The sequence below is a fragment of the Aplidium turbinatum genome, chromosome 3 (genome assembly GCF_918807975.1).
Source record: "Aplidium turbinatum chromosome 3, kaAplTurb1.1, whole genome shotgun sequence".
NCBI lineage: Eukaryota > Metazoa > Chordata > Ascidiacea > Aplousobranchia > Polyclinidae > Aplidium > Aplidium turbinatum.
The window spans coordinates 30,132,640-30,157,793 of record NC_137474.1 but is presented as its reverse complement, the minus strand read 5'-3'; the positions used below and the strand labels follow the sequence as shown (position 1 = coordinate 30,157,793).

Here is a 25,154-nt window from a genome sequence, read left to right as displayed (position 1 = left end):
TTGGAAAAAGTGATAAAGAGTATCAAAATTGTAAACGATGTGGCAGACCGAGAAGTGAGAATTATGGAAGAGTACAAAGGAATTTTGGGTCCACGTCTTTTAGGCGCTGACAGTTAGGCGCTGGTCTAATAGGCGCGCACACTGTGGCGTCTGGATATTTAGGCGCGTAGCACTGTGGCGCCCGGTCATTTAGGTGCTATTACTAGTAAAGTCTGTAGATTGTATCAGCTTGGCAGGTAGGGGCTTTTCACACAAAATATTATATTAAACAGGAAAATATATTGTTCTGTTAATGCGTGTGTGTTGTTGGTCATGGCTTCAGTGAGTGAAGCTGCTTAAACCGGGAATGCTTTTTCACACAAAATGTTATATTCAACAGAAAAATATGTCATGGCTTCCGTGAGTGAAGCTGCTTAAACCGGCAATGATTTTCATATAAAATGTTATATTGAACAGAAAAATATGTTGTTTTGTTAATGCTTGTGCGTTGTTGGTCATGGCTTCAGTGAGTGAAGTTGCTTAAACCAGCAATGCTTTTTCACACAAAATGTTATATTCAACAGAAAAATATATGGGTGAAGCTGCTTGAACCGGAAATGCCTTTCACACAAAATGTTATATGATTGAAATAGTCTACCTTTTAACCTTGGACGTAGGGATACTTCCTTGGGCATCATGGCAAAAATCCCAAGACGTGTGTATACGTCCGTGGTCGCGAAAGAGTTAACTAAAAATGAACTCAATAATGTTCGGAAGCTTGAATAATTTATTGATAAAGCTTTCACCAACGCAAACTTGGACTAACAACAAATAAAACAATAATAAATCAATAAAACAACAATATATTTTTCTGTTCAATATAACATTTTGTGTGAAAAGCATTGCCGGTTTAAGCAGGTCTTCACTCACGGAAGCCATGATATAATTTTCTGGCAAGCTGATACAATCTACAGACTTTACTAGGAATAACACCTAAATGACCGGGCGCCACAGTGCTCCGCACCTAAATATCCAGACGCCACAGTGTGCGCGCCTATTAGACCAGCGCCTAACTGTCAGCGCCTAAAAGACTTGCTCCCGGAATTTTAACCCATGATACAGAAGAAAGAAATGTAATCCATTGCGTAGAAAGGACAAGGCGGGATTATCCAGATTTCAAAAAAGCTACATTGTCATCCTCCAAGATGTAATTATTGACGTATTGGGAGTTTAGTTCAGTTTCGTTTGCCTGATTTAACAGCAAATAAGAAAAACCTGGATGATGGGCGACACCTTGACGCGATGTTCAGGCTTTCAACTAAGATTTCCCTTACAAAAATAGGCACAATATTGCTATTATTTTTGATCAAATTAAACTTTTCTTGTATCTTTTAAACATCGATTGATACCAGATATGTGGTGATTTCAGTCAAAAATGATTATTTTAGATGTTAGCAAGGGCATAGAGATAAAAAAAATCACTTACAAACCCCCCAAAAAAATTTTTTTTTTTACCATACGTTTTCCCATAATAATGGCCTATACTGAAAATTTCAAAGGGCCATTGCTTGGCGAATACTTGAACAAACCTGCTCAAATTTTTGTTGGTGAGTTTCTAGGACCAACCTCATAATCTGAAGAAGTTGCCGCCATGTTTTGGAAAAAAAAATTTTTTTGACCCACCCTAGTGTACACTGTACAGTACACCCTTTCTTCCCACTACACAGAGTTGAACTTTAAAAAAGATGTAGTTGTAGGAAGCTGTTGAACGCAGAAAATTACATTTTTGGGCTCAAATCTTCGGTTTTTCATCAAGTTTTCTGGCAATGCGATGCTTAAAAGCTTTATTTCTTTATTAAAGAAAGAATTTACAAATTCGGTTTAAAATTATTTCAAAAAACATTTAGACTCCCTACAATGGGTTATTTTATGACTGATTATCACAGGTTAACAAAATTTGAAAAAAATTTTTAATCGAGAATGAGAGTAACTTTTCTTAGACCACAATTTGCTGCTGATTTCAAATCTGGCGCTAGTTTCGCTCTAGCACATCAGGTTTTAAAGTTATTGGTCTGAAAATTTTTGACCAGAAACGTCAATATTGCGTTCAAATACCGATTTTGTCGCTACAATTTTCAAATTTTGATTAGCTTCAGAGAGCAGACTGTTTCAGATTTGTGCATTGCTTTCACAGATTCAACACTATTTAGTTGCATATGTATGCATACTAGACACTAGAGTGCAAAAAATGCCTCTTAAACCTTGTCTGAGGTACTAAATACTTGAGCTAGCAAAATACTGAAGTGTCAGGTTTTTAAGCTTCCTGTATTATATTACAAAACACAAGAAAAACGTTCAGCATGATACCAAAGATAGTGTTTAAAATGTTGCAATGACACTTAGACACTGCTGCATTAAAATCGCTGGGCATAGGTGTACATGTTGGATCATCGCGATGCAGCATCCAGCAGTAATCACCCATCATTCTTTCGTTCCAGAACCCTTGATAGCGTGCTTTCATGCTTTGGATATCTTGGTGAAACCTTTCACCTTGTTCATCACTTACTGCACCAAGGTTCTCAGGGAAAAAGTCCAGGTGGGAATGAAGAAAATGAATCTTGAGGGACATGCGGCAGCCCATGTCATTGTAAGTTGAGAGCAACCTTTCAAGACCTTTTCTGAAGGAAGCAGCCTTGAAATTTCCCAAAAAGTCAAAGCATAACCATTTAAAGGATTACCATGCTCGACATTCTGATGAAGTGAGTGATTTTTTAAAGTCAGTATCTTTTAAAACTTCTCGAATCTGTGGACCAACAAATATTCCTTCTTTAAGCTATGCATGACTTAGTTTTGGAAATTTCTTACAGAGGTACAGAAAACCGTTTGAATTTGATTTGCCCATTGCTTTCACAAAATTCTTCATCAAGCCGAGTTTGATATGTAATGGCGGCAAAAGAATTTTGTCAGGATTAACTAGCGGGACATTTTGGACACTTTCTCATCCAGGATTGTAGGAGCTTCTTGTTGGCCAATCCTTTTTCTGGTAGTGCTCAGTAGTAGCGCAACTATCCCACAGACACAAGAAACAACAGTACTTTGTAAATCCCCCTTGCATTCCCATTAAGATTCCAATCATTTTCAGGTCTCCACAAATACTCCACTCATAATCCCTGTGATTAATAGCATTGAGAAGAATTTCGATGTTTTCATAAGATTCCTTTAGGTGCACCGAGTATGCTATGGGAATGGATGGCTTTTCATTTCCGTTATGTAAAAGAACAGCTTTCAGGCTTCTTTTCGAGAAATCAATGAAAACTCGCCACTCATGAGGATTGTGAACTTCTCTCAATTTGGGAAAAAGTTCTTCAATATCATGACAAAAGCACAGGGGCCATCAACTTTAAACAAAGCAGCGAGGTCTTTGTTTCGTTTTCCGCAAGGATTTCTGACTTTTGCTTTGAAAGGCCAAGGTCTCTAATCAAATAATTGAGGTGCTCCTGGGAAAATAACTGTGGCCTGCCTTCTTCTTCTTCTTGATACTCAGAACTTGTTGATGAGAGTTCGCTTAATGAAGCGACGTCATCACCATCATTTTCAATGGAATCTAGGCCTCCATGTGGAGGTAAAGGTGGCGACATGGTTTCATCATGAGGAACCGGCCGGCGAGCAGATTCCAAGTTTGGATAAGTTATTTTGTCCCTTTGCTTGATTATGACGTATCATTGTTTTATTGTTTATATCATTGTTTTATTATGACGTCACACTTAATTTGCAAATAAAAAAACTGCTTTACTTGCCTGTAAATGTGGCATGTCTTCAAAATTTTAAAATTGGAATATCTAGAAAACATGATGTGCTAGGAAAAAAGTAAAGACATTTTTGAAATCAGCGCACAAAATGCTTCTAGAATCAATCAATCACGAGCTCGATTAAAATTTGCTGTTGACCAGTGTTATTATAGTAGTCAACAGATTGAGAAATCAAGCCTTGAAAAATATGATAGGAATTATCCTTACTCTGCTGCCTCAGCTTTGGCAAAGGAGGAATTGAGGGATAAGATAGCTTTCGACTTCCTCCTCTTTTTCTTTCCGGTGTAGTATTGGCGTTTCATTCGTTTCCTTCGGACGGGTGAAGATGTTGGCGCTCCAAGCTCCTCCTCAGTTTCTGGGGGAAAATATCGAAATTGAATTTTACTTTGCAACTATTTCCAGAACACAAATACCCTTATACAGCAAAATCCGTCATTTTTCCATTGATTCAACGACGTCTGTAAACGCTAAATCAAAGTAAAAATGACGAATTTTGCTACCTAGGAAGTCAGATAAGGACACGTGTCCCGAGCATGACCCAATAACGCACCTGTCTCGTTTAAAGTAGCAGACAATGCAGCAGCGGCGGTGGTTTCTTCTTTCATTTCAAGCGCTGCTGCTTCTTGCTTTACTTTTCTAACATTGTTCCTGAAAATGTTATAAAGTTTTTCAAAAATTCTTTACTGACTCATTTAAAATTTTACGCAAAGGCAAATCCCAATTCGACATGAAAATTCAGGAAGCGCTTTAATCAAATGCCACAATACACAACATAGCACTGACCAAGAGTGGTGGTGGCTTACTTTTTGCGACGTTTCAGTTTCTGCTTTGCAACAAGCGCCCGTCTCCTTTCAAGACGACTTCCCTTCTTAGGGTTTTGTTTCAGGGTAAGTTGCACTTCCTTCTTCTCAACTTCTTCTTCTTCTTCAGGTTGTTTCGCCTGAAACCAAATGCATGTCCCAAGCAGGAATAATAGAACATAGCATTAAACTATAAATAAGGGTGCTATGACATAGTGCCACTTTTTAACATCACAGAATAAATGAAAACTTTCTGTTCGACCACTGGCTACATAGTAATTTCATGGACATCATGCATAAGTCTGCAAAGAGAAAACTCTACTTGATATTTTTATTGCGTTTCGTGCATTTATGAAAGTTAATACAAAACCTTTATCTGTAACTTTTGCAACACTCTTTAAAACCAAGTTCAAACAGCCAGCTGTGACAATAGAAGCTGCGTCGGTGGTTCAATGTCTCTGCAAGTGCCAGGTCTAAGACACAACGCTTTTCTGTTGAAGCCAAATATGTCGTGATCGATCGACTCACATCAATATCTTCATCCCAGTTCTCTTGTGGCGTCATAGAGGCGACCACAGCGGCGATGGCTTCCTCCATCTCGTACTCAGCGACGTTAGGATCATGGTCGGTACAGCAGTCGTACTGGTTCGGCAGGCTGGGTGTCAGCTGGTTCGTTACGTGGGAGCCACAAAAGGAGTTTGGACAGAAGTGGCAGAAGCTTTGGGCCCGGCGCCCGCAGAAGTCGCAGTGGTGCCATGGGCATTCCCATTTGCCTTTATAACATATTATAATCTTTGTAATATTCCCATGCCAATTGCAGATGTATCATGCTGGTGAGATACAAAACAGCATACGATACGACCTGGAGTGGTACCAACTGGTATAGAACGCACTACATCAAGGAACAACATCTAACTGATAAATCGCTCGCACCAATGACTACAACCTGCTGATGTTAATCACATAGTCGCTGCAGCAAACTCACCAAAAGGAGGCTTCGTCAGTCTGAGGCAAGAAAGGCAAAAAGCTCGTTGGCAACTCCGCACGTCGCAACACACCAACGTGCCGACTTGCCGGCACCGGAAGCAGAAGTCGTCATGCTTGGGTAGTTCTCGTTGGTCGTGTCGTCTTCTTTTCTTCTTCGCTTTCGTGTCCACACTCTTTCCGTTGTCGATAGAAGGCTGTTGATAAAATAATGCAAAGATGACACATCGGCCGAAAACAAGGCATCGGAATATGGATTTCAGCAAGAAATACAGAATTTTCAAAAAATGGAATGGAAAAGTTCACACAAGAAATCTTTGTGACAACACTACAACAGCAACACCCACCTTCGGCCTCACACCAATGAACCCGCTGCAATTGGCAGCACCACACATGCATGGCGTCTTGTCGTTCCCAAGGCAATCCAGATTGTAGTTGAAAGTCAACTCTTCACCTATAACATGATTCATATCACGACTGACAGGAGAAATGTGAAAATTGGCATGAAAAGATGTGATCACTGATCACATGAAGAAGAGGTAACGCTATCTTCAGTTATGGAGCCAGAAAGCTTTCATTGATGCATCATCCCGGCAGCACAGCAATAGTGCATAAGGTTGAACTATTGCAATATGCAATTCACGATATGAAGAGCTACCATCACATGAAGAACTCTCTTATTCACACAGGCAATTGGCACCACACAGGTTTAAAGGATTTTCGTTCTCAGATCAGAAAGGTAAGTGAGTTTACTTTACCAAATTAAGCGTGGTATAAACTTGCAGCGAGCATCAACAATCAACATGCATGCCAAACTGCAAGGATGTGACCAAGAAATCAGCGGCCCGATTCTATGAAAAATGGTGGTAGCAACTTAAGGCCTAAACCACGGAATTAACTAAACCACCGTATCTGTGGTTTTTAATTAAATCATGCTTTTAAAGCGGGCATACGCAAAAAGTACCACCAGCCTACCTTCGGCAATCTCTTTCCTGGCAAACAAGCCCACCCTAGTGTCCCCGTTCACCGTCCACTTCTGGGTTTCGCAGCTGGGATCGCAGGAATGGTTCATGAAGCGGGAGTAGTTACCCTTGGGACCGGCATCGATTATTCTGTCCTGTTTGAAACGAAGGCTCATCAGTTATCAATGCGAAGGATTAGATTTGTATGAAGACGAAGAGGTATCAAAAATATAGTACACAGCAAACCGATGTATATTAGACCAGAAGTTAGGTTCAAACACGGGTGTTATCATTTGTTTTTCTTTTGTTCGTCTTATGCTAACTTTTTAAAGATGAATTTACAACCATTATCTCTAGACTAGGCATTTATCTACCGATTTAACTAATTTAAAATAGAACTTTTATGCGTGTTGATAATATCGAAGTTTGTTTTATTTGTTTGTTTTACGTATTTTTCAATTTTTTTTTTTACATGTGCTAGCTGAAGATGCTATTACTATAGCGAAATTGATTCTTAATCAATTACACTAAGAGGTTAGATTGTCGTGCAAATGCCAGCATTTGATGAATGCAAACTACCAGTACCGATTTAACTAGTACATTGACTCACTATTATCAAAGTAACCTGTACAGTCTGTTTTACCCTTTGTGGAATCGTCAGAAAGTGCTTATTCTTATTCTTGCGTACGAGGTGGTAGCAGTCACATTACTGTGTTTCATCCAGGCACTGCAGCCATTGGACTGTGTTGCTGTCAAGCGCTGTAAGATTGGCATTTCCATTATGAGGTCCATAAATCGGGCAGTGATGAATGACGAGTTGTGCGGTTTGGGAGGCTGATCCATATACATAGGATGACGATTCGCAAGACCCCATTGAAACATATTATAATTAAAACGTCCCACTCCAGTACAAAGACGATTGAGCTTCACCCAATCTTTGCGGGGTAACTCTAATCTTGGCGGGAGTGAGGTGTTTAGAGGTATTGTCAACTGCTCTGGTCATGTAGTCTCATCCCAACGTTTACTCCAAACTTTTTAAAGGTTAAAATTAGAATCATAGAGATCTGTAGCATGGCGAAAGAAGGGTTTGCGAGATTTAAGACGTAGCTAGAAGCTCCAAATTAAGTTGTTCCTTAAGAATTAACTGATTTAAAACATGATCTGATCCAATAGAGCTCGTTGTGTAAGCTGGTGCACCAATTTGTCTTTCCGCATGTTGGCTGGGGGAAACCCTGACAGTAGGCTTCAAGTAGGAAGTCAGTAGGAATGAGGCGAAGACAACCAGTGATCATCCGCATGGTGTCATTGAGGGTAACATCAATCTTGGTAGCATGTGAACTGCGACACCAGACCGGAGCAGCATATTCGGCTGTTCTATAGACAAGCGCAAGAGCACTTGTACGAAGTGTTGCAGTGCAAGCACCCCATGAAGATCCAGCCAAGCATCTCAGTAGGTTATTTCGTGTTGACAGTTTGGCTCGTAGAGCTTCAATATGTTTTTGACACGTAAGTGATGGATCTAGCTTCAATCCTAGGTATGTGTTTTGTGTATGTTGTTTTGAGTAAAAGTGTGTTACCGCCGAGATGAACAGATAGTTGCCGTCTGGATTCTCTGTTGTTCAAGTGGAATGGTGTTACCGTGGTTTTGTCCAAATTCAATCTGAGTCTCCACAGCCTCAGATATTCTAAAATTGGGGCCATATTGGCCGGAATGGCCCGTTTCGGTGAGTCCGATCCCTATTCGGTGATTTTTTCAATTTTTTTTAAATTATCGGGTACCGTAGCCTAATTATCATTGCCGTTTTAGGGTTAGGGGTTAGAGGTTAGGAACTCACCGAATCGGACTCACCGAATAGTAGCAGACCCATATTGGCTGTGAGAACTTTTTCCACAGGGCTTTCTCAAAAATTTTTAACTAGCCTCTATGCGGCCTTCCCGTACAAGTAACTTCGACCATAGGTAACAAGCACCAGAAGTGAAGCCAATGTCTTCACCACGTCACATGACCACTGTACCGACACAGCACACACTATCCTGTTTTAGCTGCTAGCGCATTAACCTCCTGAACAGATAAAATTGATCCAAGTTGGAATCCTTTCTCTAATCCCTTCCTGGAAGAACACAGGTCACCAACATTCAGTGACTAGGAATTACTGGATAACAAGTAATTAAAACAACAACAAGCATTGATGAACACCCAAAGCAATGCTGTACCTTGTCAATGGTGAGCATGTAGAAGTTGGTGATGTTATTCTTATGAGCATGCTCGATCCTTCGAAGGCACTCCTCGCTGTCTACAAGTTCCCCCACATACTCGTTGACGAACTCCCCCTGGCAAGCATATCATATAATCAGTAAACGTCTAGTTCACTTGCAACTACTGTGATTTGGTATTTCCTTAAGCATACCAAAGTTATATCATCCTATCACTTTACGTCATCAGCTTTGAATCTTTACTTTTTTTTAGTAATCCACTCTCCACATGTTTAAAAAAACAATTTTAGCTATTTTTATCAGTATTTGCTATGGACAATAGTTAGAGAATTCAACAAGGGGCTTGGATTTAAAGAAAAGGGCTTTGTCGAGTGAAAAAACTCAATACATCGTAAAAACGTTTGCTGTTTCAAATGGTTTACTTGTGTGATTAATATTTGCCTCCTTTTGTAAGATTACCAGTGGAATTGGTTGAAATAAAGCGATTAAAATGTTCCAAGTGTAAAAAAGTACTTTGTAGAAAGTACCAACCAACAAACAGGAGTCACCTTCTTGATTGCAGCTTTAGTTTTCAATCCCCATCCTCCCCAAGGTGTCTTGAAGACTTCCGACGGAGGATAATCTCTCTTCTGGAAATGCTGGTTCTGACACTTGTCTCCTACAACATCATGAACATAAGTGAAACCAGAATCTACTATGACTACATTAAGAGAAATCGTTTCCTCGACTTCACAATTTACCATCGACACTGTCTGTTGCTCATCTACATCAAAATCATCAATATATTAATCATCCAAATATTAAATAATAAACGATTTTTTTCAATTAAACGAATCAGTATTGTGCCCACCTAAAGAAAATCGGCTACCATAATCGGATATAAAGTAACTTCAAGTATGAGTGTTCACTATGCGAACAAACAGCTAACGTGTTTCTAAAACAGGCACAACAAGAAAGGCATGAGTGCAAACGGAATGTAACATGAGCATTGAGCACAGACTCATTGGGGGCATGACTAATGACTGTGCAAGTGTGCAGTTACATTCGCCCTTTGTTCTCGAGTTGGCTTGTAAAAACTACAAAGGTGACATGCAACCTTGCACAAGCTTGCCACCCTCTTGGTTGCTACTTTTCAGTCTACTATGACGCGATATTGCTTCGATAGAATAAGTCATTGTGACATCACGCGGGATTCTCACCTGCCGGGCAAAAGCCAGGATGACATTCGAACATGAGCATCCTGTTCAGGCATTCTGAGTCAGGACCGCAAGGACTCCGGTCTGTTCTCTTGCAGATGCAACGAGCTATCTCGCTCACATCAGCTACGTACACCTGCACGTTCCCAACTGGCTTGTTGACCTGGAGAGGAAACGGATGGCTTCAATGAAAATTACGTTACGATAATGTCCTCAGTACTGCAACAGTGCAACAAACACCTATGTGCCACTACAGGTTGCGTGAAAGAAAAAAGCTACCAGTCAAAAATATGTTTCAGTATCACTCCAAAACTTACTGTGAACTAATGGCATGTCACAATCACATGAATTGTGAAATAAAGAGAGGTTATTGTATGTTTACCTGACTACATTCTAACTATTGCTGCTTGTCCCTTTGCCATTATCGTATCCAAGAGTCACGTAATTAAACGGAGTCCTTTCCTGAAGCGCAAAAGCTACCGAGCTAAACAACCACTAACAGCTGAAAAGCAATATGACAATTTCTTCTAACAAATTCAAGCCTACAATCACCAGCAAAAAACGTTTTTTCATCATTAAAACTTATAGATTATACTTTACTTTGATGTATTTATATTGTGGACGTTGCTTTTGAATCTTGACGTCCTGTATCTTCTGTCGTTGGCTGGTGAGCTCGTCGAACTTCTTGGAAGCATCGCGAAGAGCTTTGTGGAAGACACTGCTGATCCCACGCGAGCACTGGCCGCTAGAAGCACCCGTGTCTCCCTCCTAGTGACAACAAACAAGCAAATAGAATCAGTCGCTTGAATGGCGAAATGGGAATATGCAACCCATAGCAAGAATGCTGCGAGTCAGACTTCAGTCAACAAATGTCCTTTTTTCTACATTGATTTAACATCTACAGACAGAATCAATATAAAAAAAGAATGAGCTCAAGCAAATCTACAACTTGTTTAGAATTGGGATGAATGGAGTTAAGCTATAATGGGTATTGGGTATGGAAAATTTGTGGCGTAACAAACAAACATCTCAAGAGAAAAATATCTTGGTGGTGGAATGAACAAGTAGCAATGGCTATTAAACAGAAGAAACTATACAAGATTTGGCAAAAAAAAAAAGGATAATGTGTCAAACTATTGGATGAAAAAGATGGAGGTGAAACGCAATATATCTGCTACAAAAGTGGAAGAAATCAAAAGTACAGTGCAAAAGATCTCTTCTTAAAGAGTAAATGGCCTCCGACAATTTTCAAGATTGCAAAACAATCTATGAAAGACAAAATGGATGTTGTAGAGATCCCATGTTTACACGGCGTGGATGGAAAACTAAAGATCTTGGCAAGACAGAATTGATACGTGGAAAGACTACTCGGAAGCGTTACTAAACGAAGAAAATGAATGGAGTGGTGAACTGGATGCGTTAAAAGAAACCAAAGGTCCATGTAAAAATGTTAACGAAAGAGCAATAGAGATGTCGCATGACGCCAAGAAAAGTTGCTGGGCACAGTGGAATCACTGCCGAAATGTTGAAATTCATTGGGCAAGAAAGTGTAAAACGACTAGTAAATATTGCAAATGGTTTTCTGGATGGTTTAAAGATGTCAGAGAGTTGGAGGAAGGGTGATCTAACACCAATATACAAGGGAAAAGGTGATACAAGATCGTGTGGAAGTTACAGAAGTGTCAAACTGCTAGAACATGGAATGAAAGTAATTGAAATAGATTTGAAGAACAAGGGAGATGGCAAACTTGGATGAAATGCAAATGGGATTTTTCCGGAAAAAAGCAAAATGGATGCAAATTTCTCAATACGTCAGTTTATGGAAAAGTACGAAGCGGCTGGCAAGAACCTGGTACATGGTATTTGTGGACTTAAAAAAGCATTTGATCGGGTCCCATAAAATGTTATGTGGTGGGCTTTGAGAAGAAAGGGTTTGGTGGAATGGAAGATTCAGGCTTTAATGGAGATGCACAAATATACCACGACTGCTGTAAAGTTGGAAAGAAAGTAAAGATCAGAACGATTTGAATTAAACGTGGGAGTTCACCAAGGCTCAGTTCTCAGCCCTCTCTTATTTGCTATTGTACTGGACGAAGTAACAAAGGATGCCAGAGAAGGACTTACAAAGAAACATTTATATGCGGATGATTTGGTACTTCTTGGAGACAATTGGCTGGAGGTGGAAGAGCGATATGCGAACTGGAAAGATGCTTTAAAATCTAAAGGCTCAAATATAAATGTGAGTAAAACAAAAGCCTTCCATACTGGTGAAAAGACCGTCTATCCAGCTAAGGTGGATCCTTGCTCAGTACGCAAGAAAGGAATTGGCAGCAACTCCATAATATGTAATTGCTGCAATGAATGGGTTCACAAAAAATGCACAGGAACTAGCCAAAGCCTGGTAAAAATAAAAGACTGAATGCACACGTTGTCAAGAAAAGGTACACGAAATACATGAAGAGACAGTCACTCCAGATGGGGAAAAAGTGGAAGTGGTAGAAACGTTCTGGCATCTAGATGTCCTGAGTATGGAATTATGGATGGAAAAGTGCAAGATTCCATAACATCAAGAATAAGAGCTGGTTGGATAAAACTCAAGCAAGTATCGAGGTTTCTCTGTAAAAGAGTGCTTTACCAGAAAATGAAAGGCATTGTGTATAAAGTATGCATGATAAGTACAATGTGCTACGGAGCTGAAAGATGGGTCATTAAGATTGAAACTATGAACAGGTTGGAAACAACAGAAACGAAAATGCTTCGAATGACGAGTAAAAAAAAACCTTGAGGGATAGAATTAGAAATACAAGTATTCAAGAGATGACTGAAGTAGAAAGCATCAGTGAGTTTCTTAGAAGCCACCATTTGCGATGGTATGGGCAAGTGGAACGTATGTCTGATGACCATGCGCCAGTGATGGCAAAGAACATTTCTGTCGAGGGAAAGAAATAGGCAAGACCAAAAAAAGATGGCTACTGTATAGTTGGTGAGAGACGACATCAGAGCAAGAAACCTGGACAGAATTCACCCTAACAACAAGGAAGCATGGCAAATGGGCTGCAAAATCTGGTGGACCCCTGCTAGGTCTCATCTACGGAAGGGACAAACGGATGATGATGATGATAAAAAAGGAGTAATTTGCTGTTTGGGATCCTCATTCCGGTTAAAATTTGGAAAAAATTAAGCCAGCTTCAAGATTTAAGTTCGTAGATATTTATACCGCCCATCTCGTTTCACGACGGTTTTTCAACTGCCACAAGAGTGAGCCAATTCCATGCATGAAATATAATTTTTCCATCTATTTTGGCTTTCAACAAATTTATGGGTCCGGCCTAAAATACAGAGCCCACTTATAACTAGGTAGTAAAAATAAACTACGCCGTTGATCCATACTGCATGAGAGTAAGAGAAATAATTTTTAACACAACTTGAAACACTGCTTAAGTTACACCACATTACAGAAAGTGATACTTGTTAACAATACAAAAGATTGTGTGTTTCACCTGGTAAGCAAATACCCGACGTTGGTTCAGCCAGAAGTAGTCGTTGGAACCAAAGAAATTAACAACAAACTCCCCCACCCCGTGTCGGAGGTGACGTATGTTTTCAGGGATGTCGTTTGGATGAGTGATCTCACCTGGCCACCACCTAGGTAAGAAAGAAAACATGCAACTGATGATTCTTAACATCAGGCGTTGGTAAGGACCCATGATTGGAACATGCACTGATAATCATTAACGAAAATACGAAACGAATATTTCACTGTAAAGGTAGATAAGAGAAAACAGGGACGACCAAAAAGACCATGGAAAACAACAGGTGAAGAATGAAGCAGATAAAGTCCGACTGAAAGAAGATGCGATGAGAATAAAAAAAGAAGGAAAACAAGAGTAAAGACAATCGCTCCAAGGAATGAATACGCCACCCCCATTAGAGGGGACAAACCGAAGTTTCGACGATGATAGCATTACAACAGGCTTCAAAAACAACAGTAACATAGCTTTGTCAACTTCATCCAACAAGAACTTCACAATGTGATAAGTTCTATTTCAATGATACACAACGACAACACTTGCATTTTACAATCCAGATAAGTTTGCCGAACAAAGTTGAAACGCAGCAGCATAAACATACCTGTAAGAACCCAATTTCACCCACACGATGTCGCCATAGAGCGGTTTCCGGCGGTATTTACAATCCTTGCAATACCACTCCCCCTCTGGCGGGGCGTCCATGCCCACGCAGTTGGGATGGAAAGCAGCGGGGCAACTCTCGCAACACAACAACTGACCGCCTGGTAATGAAGCAACACAAGAAGTCCATTTTACTTTAAGAAACGATAAGTTACATAAAAACTATCTGCATCTATTTGTTTGTCGTATCCAGGCTTACACCTGGTGGTTGAAGATTTAGATTAAGTGGACGGGAAGGCAAGGAAGCCAATCTTCATGTCCACCTTCAGGCATGCCTTTAAGTGTCCTGCCAAAGACACAGCCGCATGCTCTTGAGCGGTGTCAAACCGGCGCCCTTTCGATTGCCGTTCCAGGGCTCTCACCACTCGGCTATGCAGCCGACATCAGCCGTCATCTATTTATGCATGTTTTAACCTTGCAGACTTTCACAGCATTTTTCGGTTCGTTGGTAATATCGTTTATTGCAGCGATTCCCCAAGTAGGTTACACGGAACTTTTAGGTCTGTACAAAAAATCTAAAGGATTCAATGAGCTTCTACCTACTTTTAAAGGGTTTTTGTTTTTTGACTGCGTTGATGCATTGAAGATTTCTTGTTAGCTTTGATAACCTCTCCACGTTCTACGGGCAAAAAAGTTTCGCAAACACTAGCCTTCGGACACGTTCAGAACAGTACAAAGCCAGCTTGCTAAAAGCTACGAAAACAAAGTATTGAGAAATGATTTCGATGAACTAACCTTTAGAGCAGATAAAGCACCAACTGACATGGACAGGCTGATGGTAAGGGGTGTTCTTCATCGGAACGAAATGTTCCGGGCAAATGATGTTGAAGCCAGGGAGGATGAGAGAGCCAGCAGTGATGCAGTCATCTCCAGCGTGGTATGCGGTTGGACATCGGATGCATCTGGAACGGATACACTAGTTTAAAAGTGTGGCATGTATTTTAAGCGAAAAAGGACTAAGATGAGTGTAAATTTTCTCTCACCACCTTTACCATCTATTTTTTGGTCTTCCAATTTTCTTTCAAATAAGTTTATTTCCATAAAAATAAAATCGCATTTTCGATGAGCCAAACGAACTAATTTGCCGAGTAGAAGTGTCCTTCATCTGCGCCTACTAATCTACGATATCATTACTTGCTACATATAAGTAGTAAATTGACTTAACTACCTATAAGTAGTAAAATGATACATGACTTACTTGAACATGCGGCTTCCAGCAACGTTTGAAGATGACACGACGTTAGTGACTTTTGAGGCACAGGTGGCACAGTGATGCAGGGTGCAACGGGAATTACTTAGCATGGCGTTTCGAAAGCTGTATGTCAACATCATGTATAAATAGAAATATTGCAGCAACAGAAACTTCGTTAACTGGACCTTTTCAAAAATAGCTTGCTTCTTGCTTTGTATCTACAACTTCACTAACTGGCTGGGACACAACACAAATACATTAGCGAATTCCCGCTTTAAAATCGCAAGGCTTGTTGAGCTCTCAGAACTTTGCAATCAAGACAAACGTTGTAAACTAAACGCTACAACGTGTCCTTGATAACAAACTTCAAAGTGTTGCAAACACGATTCAGTACAAGTGAGCATACCTGTCCAGTGTTTCATGTCCGCTGTCTTCTGCAGCAGCCACGATAGAAAGCTTTCGCACATGGAGGCAGGAGGTGTGATACGACCTGCCGCAGTTCTGAACATTGCACCTCTTGATCTCCCCTAACTCTTTGTTGGAACTTTCAGGCCCTTCTTTGCATATGAAGCAAGCATGGGTATCTAGGAGTGACACAGATGAAGATGGGTTCTGTTGCTAATTCGCCCGCATGGCCAATGCACTCAAGGATCGCCTACGATTCGATAGACGTGGGTCCGATGACTCACCAGGGCAGCAATAACTTATGTAATTATGATTTTGTGTGCAGCCGACACAATTAATTTCAGGCAAATACCCAGGCACGAAATCAGTCGGTCTTTACATTGATTCAACGTCTACAGACGTTGTAAAATAAAACAATGTGAAAAAACGTCTAATTTGCTGCTTGGGGAGTAGTAACTTGCCACAAAGACTGCGTGGTTCCGGCATGATTAATATTGACGACGGCATCAGCCAGTTAAGGAGGATATCGTACCGAGTTTCTCAGACAAAAGCACCCGGAAAATTTCAACCATTAGTTTCATGGTCAATACAATCAAGATCGTATGAAGGCACGGGTCTGGATCTTGAAGAAGACAGAATGGAGACAAAAGTGCTTACGATTGGCACAATGATGACATTTGTAACGTTCTTCATCTTCCGGCTTCTCGTCAGCTTCGAGGCAATTTGAGTGGATGCTTTGGAAACATCCCCCGATGCATGTTATCAGACCGGGACCAGCAAACTCGCATTTCTGTAGCCAGATGAAAAAATGTTTAAAAAAGTGTATGCAGTTTGGTCAGCAATGCTACACGTCGGCTGGTTAGGCGAACATTCCAGACAGCAAATCAACCGTTTTTTACATTGATTCAGCGTCTGCAGACGTTCAACAATGTAAAAACGACTGATTTGCTGTCTGGGGAAAACCTAGCAGGAAAGCGAGCAAATACGTAATGCCAGCAATTTTTTTTTACATTAAGAAGCGTCGATGGATCAAAAAGTCGCGAATAATAAAATAACACAGACGGTGAAAAGTATGTGATTTTAGTCGTTTTGATGTAAAACTGAAGTAGATGGAGCCTTTACAAAACGCTAATTGCAATATTAAGCTTTGCCAAGAGATAGCAACGATGGGAAATGAAGAAGATACGTGATGTTAAACCACTTTAAAAATGCTAAGAGGGCGGTTCAGTTGGTCTGGGCATAAGTAACGAAAAAATGATAAGAGAGGCATAGATAGTGATTTTTAAAGTGGAAAGTAACAAAGAAAGACTCGGAAGATTAGAAAATAAATTAAGTAACACCGGTGAACCTAAACTAAACAGAATAAACCGGTATAATACGTGGAATGAAGGAAACTTTGCTTGAAAAAAACCCAGAAACAATACCATGCAAATGTTCTCCTTTTTTGATGTTGATCCAAGCTGAGGCCGCCCCCGAGGTCGAGAAGGTCTTCGCATTAATGGGGATACGTCATGCAGGTTATGCCCGTCGGCACTGTCATCGCCGGTGATGGTGGGTTTACTGGATGACGGACTGTCCTTAGAATTGCTACCGTGTGGTGATCTATGAAGTAGCATGGTGGAAAGCTGTGGCAAGCTCTTCGGCGATCGCATGTTCTTTGACTTATCCTTTCTTACTTTCTTCATGGAGAAAGCGGCCGAAAGATCGACGCTTCTGTTTGCTGCAAAAGATTATTAATATCAAAAAACACCGGCTCCATAGCCGAGAGATTAGAGCTTGGTTCGACGTTCAAAAAGAGGCTGATCCGACACCACTCAAGTGCATGCGTCTGTGTCCTTGGGCAATGACACGTAAAAGTGTGCCTGAAGGTGGACAAGAAGATTGACTCCTTGCCTTTCCAACTACTCCATCTTCAACTACCAGGCATAAGCCTCATTACGACAAAAATATACAATATTAATATCAAAATGCAACTGTTCGCTCTCATTTTTAATGAGCCAGGCCATTCATTCACTGCACATCATACTCTTTTAATGTCTTGTCCTCATTTGCCAATGCGACCATTTCGCTCCCATATAGTCACACTCACGGCGTGTCGTATATGGCATCAATAATATCAGACCAAAAAATCCTATTTCATTATACAGAAATGGTTTATTTTGTTTAGTGTACTTTTTTAGAACTCCAAAAAAATGAAATAAATTGAAGACTTGGTAATTGAAGCAATTAAAAAACATTTTTTTTCAGATCTAATTATACTGTACAGGCCTCGAAATTCGTTTTTGTTGACGGCGGACAAACGTGTCCGGTCTCGGCGGACAAATTAAATCTCACGGCGGACACACCAGTTTTAGCGTCGATCGTCATGCTTAATCACTTTGTCTTGATAAATCTTCGCCATTTGAGAACTATAGCCAGAGTTGCCATACCGTCCTTATTTCTAAGATTTGTCCTTATTTTCGACGTTTGTCCTTATTTTGTCTTGTTTTCAACAATTACAGAACTTCGATATTTTTCCTTTGGTATCCGGTGTTGCATAATATTCTAAAATTAGTCTAATTAGTTTATTCCAATCATCAGATTCTTCAACGCCAAAGTTGGAGTGCGAGTGCGTCTTCTTGACCTGCGATCAATGCCAGGCGAGACCTCGGCTGAAACGGCCTTCGTTGAAACATCCACCAAGAATATTGGAGGATTTCTTTAAATCAGAAGAGTCACTGATCATCGTATCATTCCTCCACAGCGCTCTCTTGCTCTTCAATAAACCGCTGTTACTCCTGCAAAGTCAACTGCATTGTTTCCAGAACTGGCAGAGATAATTGAATCTTTCAATTGATCAAAATATTGCAACGACAGTGTTTAGGGTTTTTCGGAGCAACTACAGACGAACTACTAAGAACAGTTGATGAAGAGCATGCTAAGGTTCTCAAAGCGAGCTTCCAAGAGTTCTACAGCATTACTTTGAAATATATCAACAAGTGGTATCGCTTTGAGAAGCATCCAATGCACATCAAGTGGACCCTGCTGAAAAATCAAGCAATCGAGTACGTGGAAGTCAAGGGGTTGGCAAAGCAAGTTGACCCATTAATGGCAATGAAAGATGAGTTATTCGATAAGGTCTCAGCTGTTGACGCTGTGCTTAAGAAGATTCCAGATGATGTGTTCAGCAAGGATGAACCTGAGGCCAAGTGGATGAAAATCTTTACCGGAAACAACTCTTTTCCGCTGCTCTACAAGCTGGTTAGCATCATTTTCTCCCTTCCGATCAGCAATGAGTTTGTGGAAAGAGTATTTCGGCGCAGTGGACCAAGAAAAGGAACAGACTTAGTGAAATGACAATCAAATCCCGGCTACACGTAAAGATAAACCTGCACCTGAGCTGCCGTGAGATCCATGAAGCAATTTTTAATAACAAAGAGTTGCTGGAGCAGATTGTTTCTGGCAAAAAGTATGGAATGTGATATGACATGGCTCGTATAAATACAAAGTATGTCCAAAAACGATTTTTATATATAATTATGCTAATCTATTTTTTCGGTTGTCCTTATTTTTGGTTCCATGTCGATGGCAACCCTGACTATAGCTACGGTCTGGAAGGCTTTTTAAAATTTCAGCCAAGTCACTCTGAAAGGCTTTTATCAGACTAACAACGTGCGCTTGAAGAGTCAAAGCGCCGTGTAGCTGCTTAATACGCCGCGTAACTGATTAATTTCCACCGAAAGAGGTCGTGAGGCTTCTTGTGTCACAATGCTCTGGGCACGAATCGGAAAGCTTCTACACTAACGCTACTATTTTCTGCTGTGCAAAGTTTCACTAGGCTTTTTTCTTTGGGTTTATTTTTGCGTGTCATGTGAGTAAAAGTGAATTTTCCCTGGGCCTTTTCCTTCTTACTGTAATACCAAAACTTAACAAATTTTGCTGCATCTTACTGTAATAGCCTACTCGTATAATTCACCTTTACTACGCTGATTCAATGTCATCAATCGTTGAAGCAACGTAAAAATCGAAAGTTTTCCTGCTTGAATGTAAGCTAAGGGATATGTACAGTATTCTATTCACATTTTCTAGATGCGCGCTAGAATGCGCGGGAAATTATATTCTCGCAACAATTGTTCGTGCTATGACGATTTTTATCGCTAGTTTCTGTGTTATTTCTCGGCGTACAAATATGACCGATCTAGATGGTACTTCCCGCGGACATTACATGCTGTGACGGCGGACAGTCCGCCGTGAATTTCGAGGCCTGCTGTATAGTTGCCTAAGTAGCTGCTTGAATAACAAGCGCGAAATGATTAAAAAAACTCTTCACAGACAGGAGGCCAGGACGTGACAAACGAGGAGTAGTGCTCTCACATTGGTCTCACCTGAACAGAACTTCCTGTGGATTTGCAATGACTGTTCACCGAAAAACTTCTCGCCACAGCCCACGCATGTGAATGTGCGCTCCAGCGACGGTGAATCTACACAATTTTACGTGTAATCAATGCAAGGAAAATAGTTATATACTGGCTTTAATGCAGAGTATAAACTGAATTGTGTGGATATATTATGACAAGTACCATAAAACAAATCTATGATACACAAAAAAACAGTGTAAAAATGCATTTAGGTTAATACTATCATCATTCGTGTCACACAGTGGAATATGACATGCTCTAACTTAGCGCTTCTGGTAATGCAGCTAAAACATTTGTTTCTATGACTGTAAGTGTTTTTGCAAAGACTACAAAATTAAGATGAAAAATTCCTTGAGATCCCTTCCCAGACTACAAAACCCATCATTTTTACATTGCATGTAACAATGGCGGATTTTGCTGCCTGAGTTCATGCAAACGAACAAACCCCAAACAATACCAAGTCGCTGCTTACCCATCAAATCATTTTGTGGTGAAGAACTTTTTTGGGGTGAATTTTTTCGGTTTTCTATTGAACATGCAAATATCATTAAGGAGAAATACAAGGAGATATATAATACAGATAGCATCCACAAGTTCACTTGCAGTTGTCAATAAGAACAAACAACGATTACAAGATTTAAAAAAATAATTTGGGAGACATCAATATAGTTTTGCACGCTTGCTTGGTAGGTATCGAACCACGTAGTCAATGGGAATTGTGGGTAGTTGGAATATTTCGAAAAATAAGAAACGGCAGAAAGCCAAAAGTATGTGACGAGATACATCAATGTTCATAAAGCTGACCACGCATCAAGATAAAGAAAGGTGTTTCATGTTTTCCCCATTTTTTTGATGTGGTGGGGTTCTGGGTATAAACGACACCTACAGTTTTAACTCATTATGATGTCATAATGCAATAGAGCTAACATGCGTGGCGAGTATTTAGTTCTCTCAAATCTAGAAAAACTCTGACCTGCTGGAACGTCACTGCACCAGCGTTTGTGCTGAGAGAGGGAGTTCTTGCTTGGGTAGCTGATGTTGCACACAGAACACTTGAAGACGTTGCCATCCTGAGAAGACCCAGAAAGGAAATGACAATCTTCCTCTGTTTCCTGAAACGACAACAATCGGTTCATGAAAATAACTAAGAGTTGAGTGTAAGAAACAAACACATCACAATAGAAGACTTTTTTTTAAATTGAAAGTTTTGCAAAGCTGTACCATTGTGTACCAAACCTCTATGGTGGGATGGCACAGTGGATAAGACACTCGCTTTTAAATCATGCGATCCTGGCTTAAGCTTATTGAAAAACACCGCTCCCGCTATACCAGTGGTTCACAAACTTTTTTGAAGGCCAGCAAATCTGAGTTTGGTGAACATCTCGCGACCCAAGACTCAGACAACATGTAACCCGCAAACAAATTCAGGAATCTAGTCTACTATGTTTTCATTGTATTTTTGCTATACAATAGACACAACACCAACAATCTGACTGATTTTGTTTACTTAGCCTAGGCCAGTGGTTCCCAAAGTGGGCGCTAGCGCCCCCTGGGGGCATTTGCAACCATGAAGGGGGGCGCCGGCTATAAAGTAGGCGATTGGGGGAGGGCGCTGAGAGTAAATCGGGGCAGTTACAAGAGGATTGTAAACCATTTTTTTTGTCATGTTTTGCTTCAAACAAGTGCAAAAGAAGATGGTGGCTATAAGAGCTCTGTGGCAGGTATTGTGGCAATTATGTTGGCAACGTCGCTTCGCAGTGCCTTAGTTTGTCGTTGAGGTCGCAACTTATGTTTGTTGAGGTCGTAAAACGCATGACTTACTTTGAAGCACTGCGATTACGCAAATCCGATCTTTTGAGCGCTTACTACTCCACACCGAAGTACGATGGCTTTCCATGGAAAATAGCCTTGCACGAGTTTATTCGCTGTTTGAAACTGTCGTGGGATTTCTACAGAGTTGTGACCCTGGCCTTGCGAATGACGTCCTGGTTGTAAGAAATGATATCGCCTACTTGTCAGATATATTTTCCAAATTTAATGAAGTAAATTTATCCCTTCGACGTAACGACGTAAGGGTAACGACGTAAATCTAAACAAGGTGAAATCAGCACTCTCTGGGTTCAATAATAAGCTCGTGTTGTATCAGCGAAATTAGCCAGACGAGAATCTTTCCAATTCTCAAGCTTGCACCGACTTGATACCAGTGAAAGAAGCATATCTGATGTTATGTACAGCAATCACCTTCAAGAAGTATACAAAGACATGGGAGTTCGATTCCAGGATGTCTTCTAGTTAAAAATCCTTGACCGGAGTGGATAATCGACCCATTCTGTGATATTTCCGAACATGGAATCCTTGAGGAGGAACTGAAGACATTGCAAAGCGATTTTTCACTCAAAGTTCAATATCTCGTGTCAATCGTTTTGGCTACAAAACCAAACCAAAGAGAAATATCCTCTCTCACATGTGAAATGGGGTCTAAGTTGTTATCATTGCCTTTCCCAACTCATACTTGGTGGAGCGTTTTTTCAGTGCTGTGACAATGCTTCTGGATAACAAAAGAAACCGTCTTGGCATAGTTAGACAGGGAGACTTAAGATTGTTCCTATTCAAACTGGAATCCGATATCAAGAGGCTGATCACATTGCATCGGCCTCATCCATCTCATTAGAGTTGGACTTTTAGTTGTGATAAATGGATTATTACTTTGGTTTTACTTTTCTTGCCGAAGGGGGCTTTTGATACTCTGTTCGTTGTCCAGGGGGGGCGCTATTAAAAAAAAAATTGGGAAACACTGGCCTAGGCCATTATGTTTAATCGTTCGGTTGTTTCATAAATGCCAAAGGATCCTTGAAAAACGTTTCATCCTTAATAACATCGAAGAACCAGAAAATAGGTTAAGAGACATCATCGTTTATTTCAATACCTATAGGCTACCAGTAACCGGTTGTAGGGTGATATATTATAGCTCGACTTGCTGAAAGGCTAAGTAAAAGTGCTGATTTCCTTGCTGAGTCAAACAAGCTTCTATTTGGTACCAATTCTTGATGCTTAAAAAAGACGCTCGTTTTTCGCATGCTCCGTCTTCAGATGTCTGTTTGACGTGTTCTTCTTTAAAGATTCGTTTTACAACATTTCACAGCACATCCCACAATGGGGCTTCACAGCACCAGGATCGCGGATAAAAATGAAATCCAAATTCAAAAAAATTATTTAGAAATCTTGAACTGTGAACATACAGTAAGCTAGAGTTCTCATTTGTTGTGATTGAAAAAAGTGACTTCATTGCTAGCAAAACTGCTTATTCAAACAATAATTGATTTTGATAAGAGGAGCCGAATAAATACGCATGATGCAAAAATCCAGTCGATGTTGAGATTAAACCAACTTGATAAAAGAAAAAACACAGTTCATTAATAGCCTAAATTAATTTGCAACAGTCCTCATTTTGGCAGATTTGGATAATCCCTGCCTGGCCCATTGCTTTACCCTTCGTGACCCATAGTTTCGGAACCGCTGCCCATTACCCAGGGTGTAATAAATTGGGATTGCGTATTTGCTGAAGTAAAGGCGGCCGAGAGAAAGGAACTAGCCCCCCTGCTCTCGTTAGTGGCAAAGGACGAGTATCTTCTCAGTCTCCAATCTTGAATTCAAGTATGCCATCTTTTTATGCTACATTTCTATTGAACAATAATACACGAGCGAGTATTCGGAATCAACCGTTGACGAAACAAACTTTTTCGTTAAAAGATATTAGCTTTGACCAAATGATAATTATATATTTAACGAAGAAAAAAAGCACAAGCTGTGAGGAAAAAGGAATGTGGTTTACGATAATGAAAGATAAACTAAGAGACATTTTAAAAATAAATAAGAGAATAATAAAATAAAAAACATTTCAGAAAGAGAATAAACAGCAAGATAAAAAAAACTTTTTTTTCCTTTCAGCTAATGCTTCTCTTTGTTAAATCGATGGTCATGTGCTATCGCGACAACCGACCAAGTTTAAATTGAAAAACGAGAAAAAATTGGTAAAATTGTGAAACAAAAGCATTCTGTCAAAACTTCATCCTAAAACGCATTTGAACAAGTCATGCACCTGACAGTTAACAAGAATATCTTTCTGCTGCTTTCCGCGTTTTTGTTTTGGAGAAGGTGAGATTTCTGGTTTTTGCTTTCTTTTAACTGCTGTGGTTGTTTCAGAATTACGTTTCTTCCCAAACTTTAGCTGCTTATCTGGAGATAAAGTCTCCCATTCCATCCACATCAGCGCTTCCTCCTGTTCGGGAGTCAGGTTGGGGTGTTCAGCCTTCAACTGAAGTATAAACAAAATTTGCAAAACAAAAACTAAAATCATTTTTGTTGCAGCGTACTCAGCATAACAATATTATACAACGTAAATAACAGCAAAGATTTTTGTTGCAAATTTTATAGAGGTAACTCTACAAGTCTACAACTATAACTTTTCACGCACGACAACTGTTAAACAAGATTGAAGTAACTTGAAACCCACAACTTACTGGTCCTCGGCGTTTCTCACAGTAAAATTTAAACAGTTCCTTGTTTGGTGTAACATCCGGTTCCATGAGCGCAGCAAGCATATCTTTCTTCTTCAGCTTACCAGTACGACCACTTTTTCCTGGGTCAAATACAGTGTTAAACGGCTCTTTGCAGATCTTCCATACATGAAAATTAACTTTTAGGTAGCTTCAAATCTTTGGTAGAGAGTTTTATTTCCAGTGACACCAACGGTATTAGATTACATATACATCTCATGCAAGATATCATAACAATCCTGTTTTCTTAAAGTTAGATCAACAACAACTTTTACAGACATCACGGCAAATGTCTGGATATACCGTGCAAACATGAAAAACGTTACACTACCAATAAAACCTATACCGCATGGTATCTTGAAATACACAATTGTTTTCCAAGTTTGAGGAATAAAAAGCTCATTCTAATTCAAAATTATTTAACATAACGTATTTGTAAAAGTGACAAATCTCCCAAACAAATACAATGC

General features: G+C 40.1%; 1 protein-coding gene across 2 annotated transcripts in view; it reads right to left on the bottom strand.

The window, feature by feature from the left end:
* LOC145767513 (histone-lysine N-methyltransferase NSD2-like) overlaps positions 1 to 25,154 on the bottom strand; it is a 57,804-nt gene that overhangs the window by 7,897 nt on the left and 24,753 nt on the right. For both annotated transcript variants that reach the window (XM_082579348.1, XM_082579349.1), the window contains 23 exons: positions 24,649 to 24,767; positions 24,228 to 24,443; positions 21,102 to 21,240; positions 20,601 to 20,654; positions 20,096 to 20,191; positions 17,156 to 17,451; positions 16,389 to 16,521; positions 15,733 to 15,910; positions 15,333 to 15,449; positions 14,870 to 15,036; positions 14,076 to 14,235; positions 13,445 to 13,589; positions 10,545 to 10,712; positions 9,948 to 10,107; positions 9,297 to 9,406; positions 8,749 to 8,865; positions 6,548 to 6,689; positions 5,920 to 6,026; positions 5,574 to 5,769; positions 5,117 to 5,361; positions 4,592 to 4,728; positions 4,339 to 4,436; positions 3,996 to 4,143 (listed from right to left, as the gene is read on the bottom strand). In XM_082579348.1, coding sequence (XP_082435474.1) covers positions 3,996 to 4,143; positions 4,339 to 4,436; positions 4,592 to 4,728; positions 5,117 to 5,361; positions 5,574 to 5,769; positions 5,920 to 6,026; positions 6,548 to 6,689; positions 8,749 to 8,865; positions 9,297 to 9,406; positions 9,948 to 10,107; positions 10,545 to 10,712; positions 13,445 to 13,589; positions 14,076 to 14,235; positions 14,870 to 15,036; positions 15,333 to 15,449; positions 15,733 to 15,910; positions 16,389 to 16,521; positions 17,156 to 17,451; positions 20,096 to 20,191; positions 20,601 to 20,654; positions 21,102 to 21,240; positions 24,228 to 24,443; positions 24,649 to 24,767 — 3,448 coding nt within the window. The remainder of the gene's footprint in view (positions 1 to 3,995; positions 4,144 to 4,338; positions 4,437 to 4,591; positions 4,729 to 5,116; positions 5,362 to 5,573; positions 5,770 to 5,919; positions 6,027 to 6,547; positions 6,690 to 8,748; positions 8,866 to 9,296; positions 9,407 to 9,947; positions 10,108 to 10,544; positions 10,713 to 13,444; positions 13,590 to 14,075; positions 14,236 to 14,869; positions 15,037 to 15,332; positions 15,450 to 15,732; positions 15,911 to 16,388; positions 16,522 to 17,155; positions 17,452 to 20,095; positions 20,192 to 20,600; positions 20,655 to 21,101; positions 21,241 to 24,227; positions 24,444 to 24,648; positions 24,768 to 25,154) is intronic.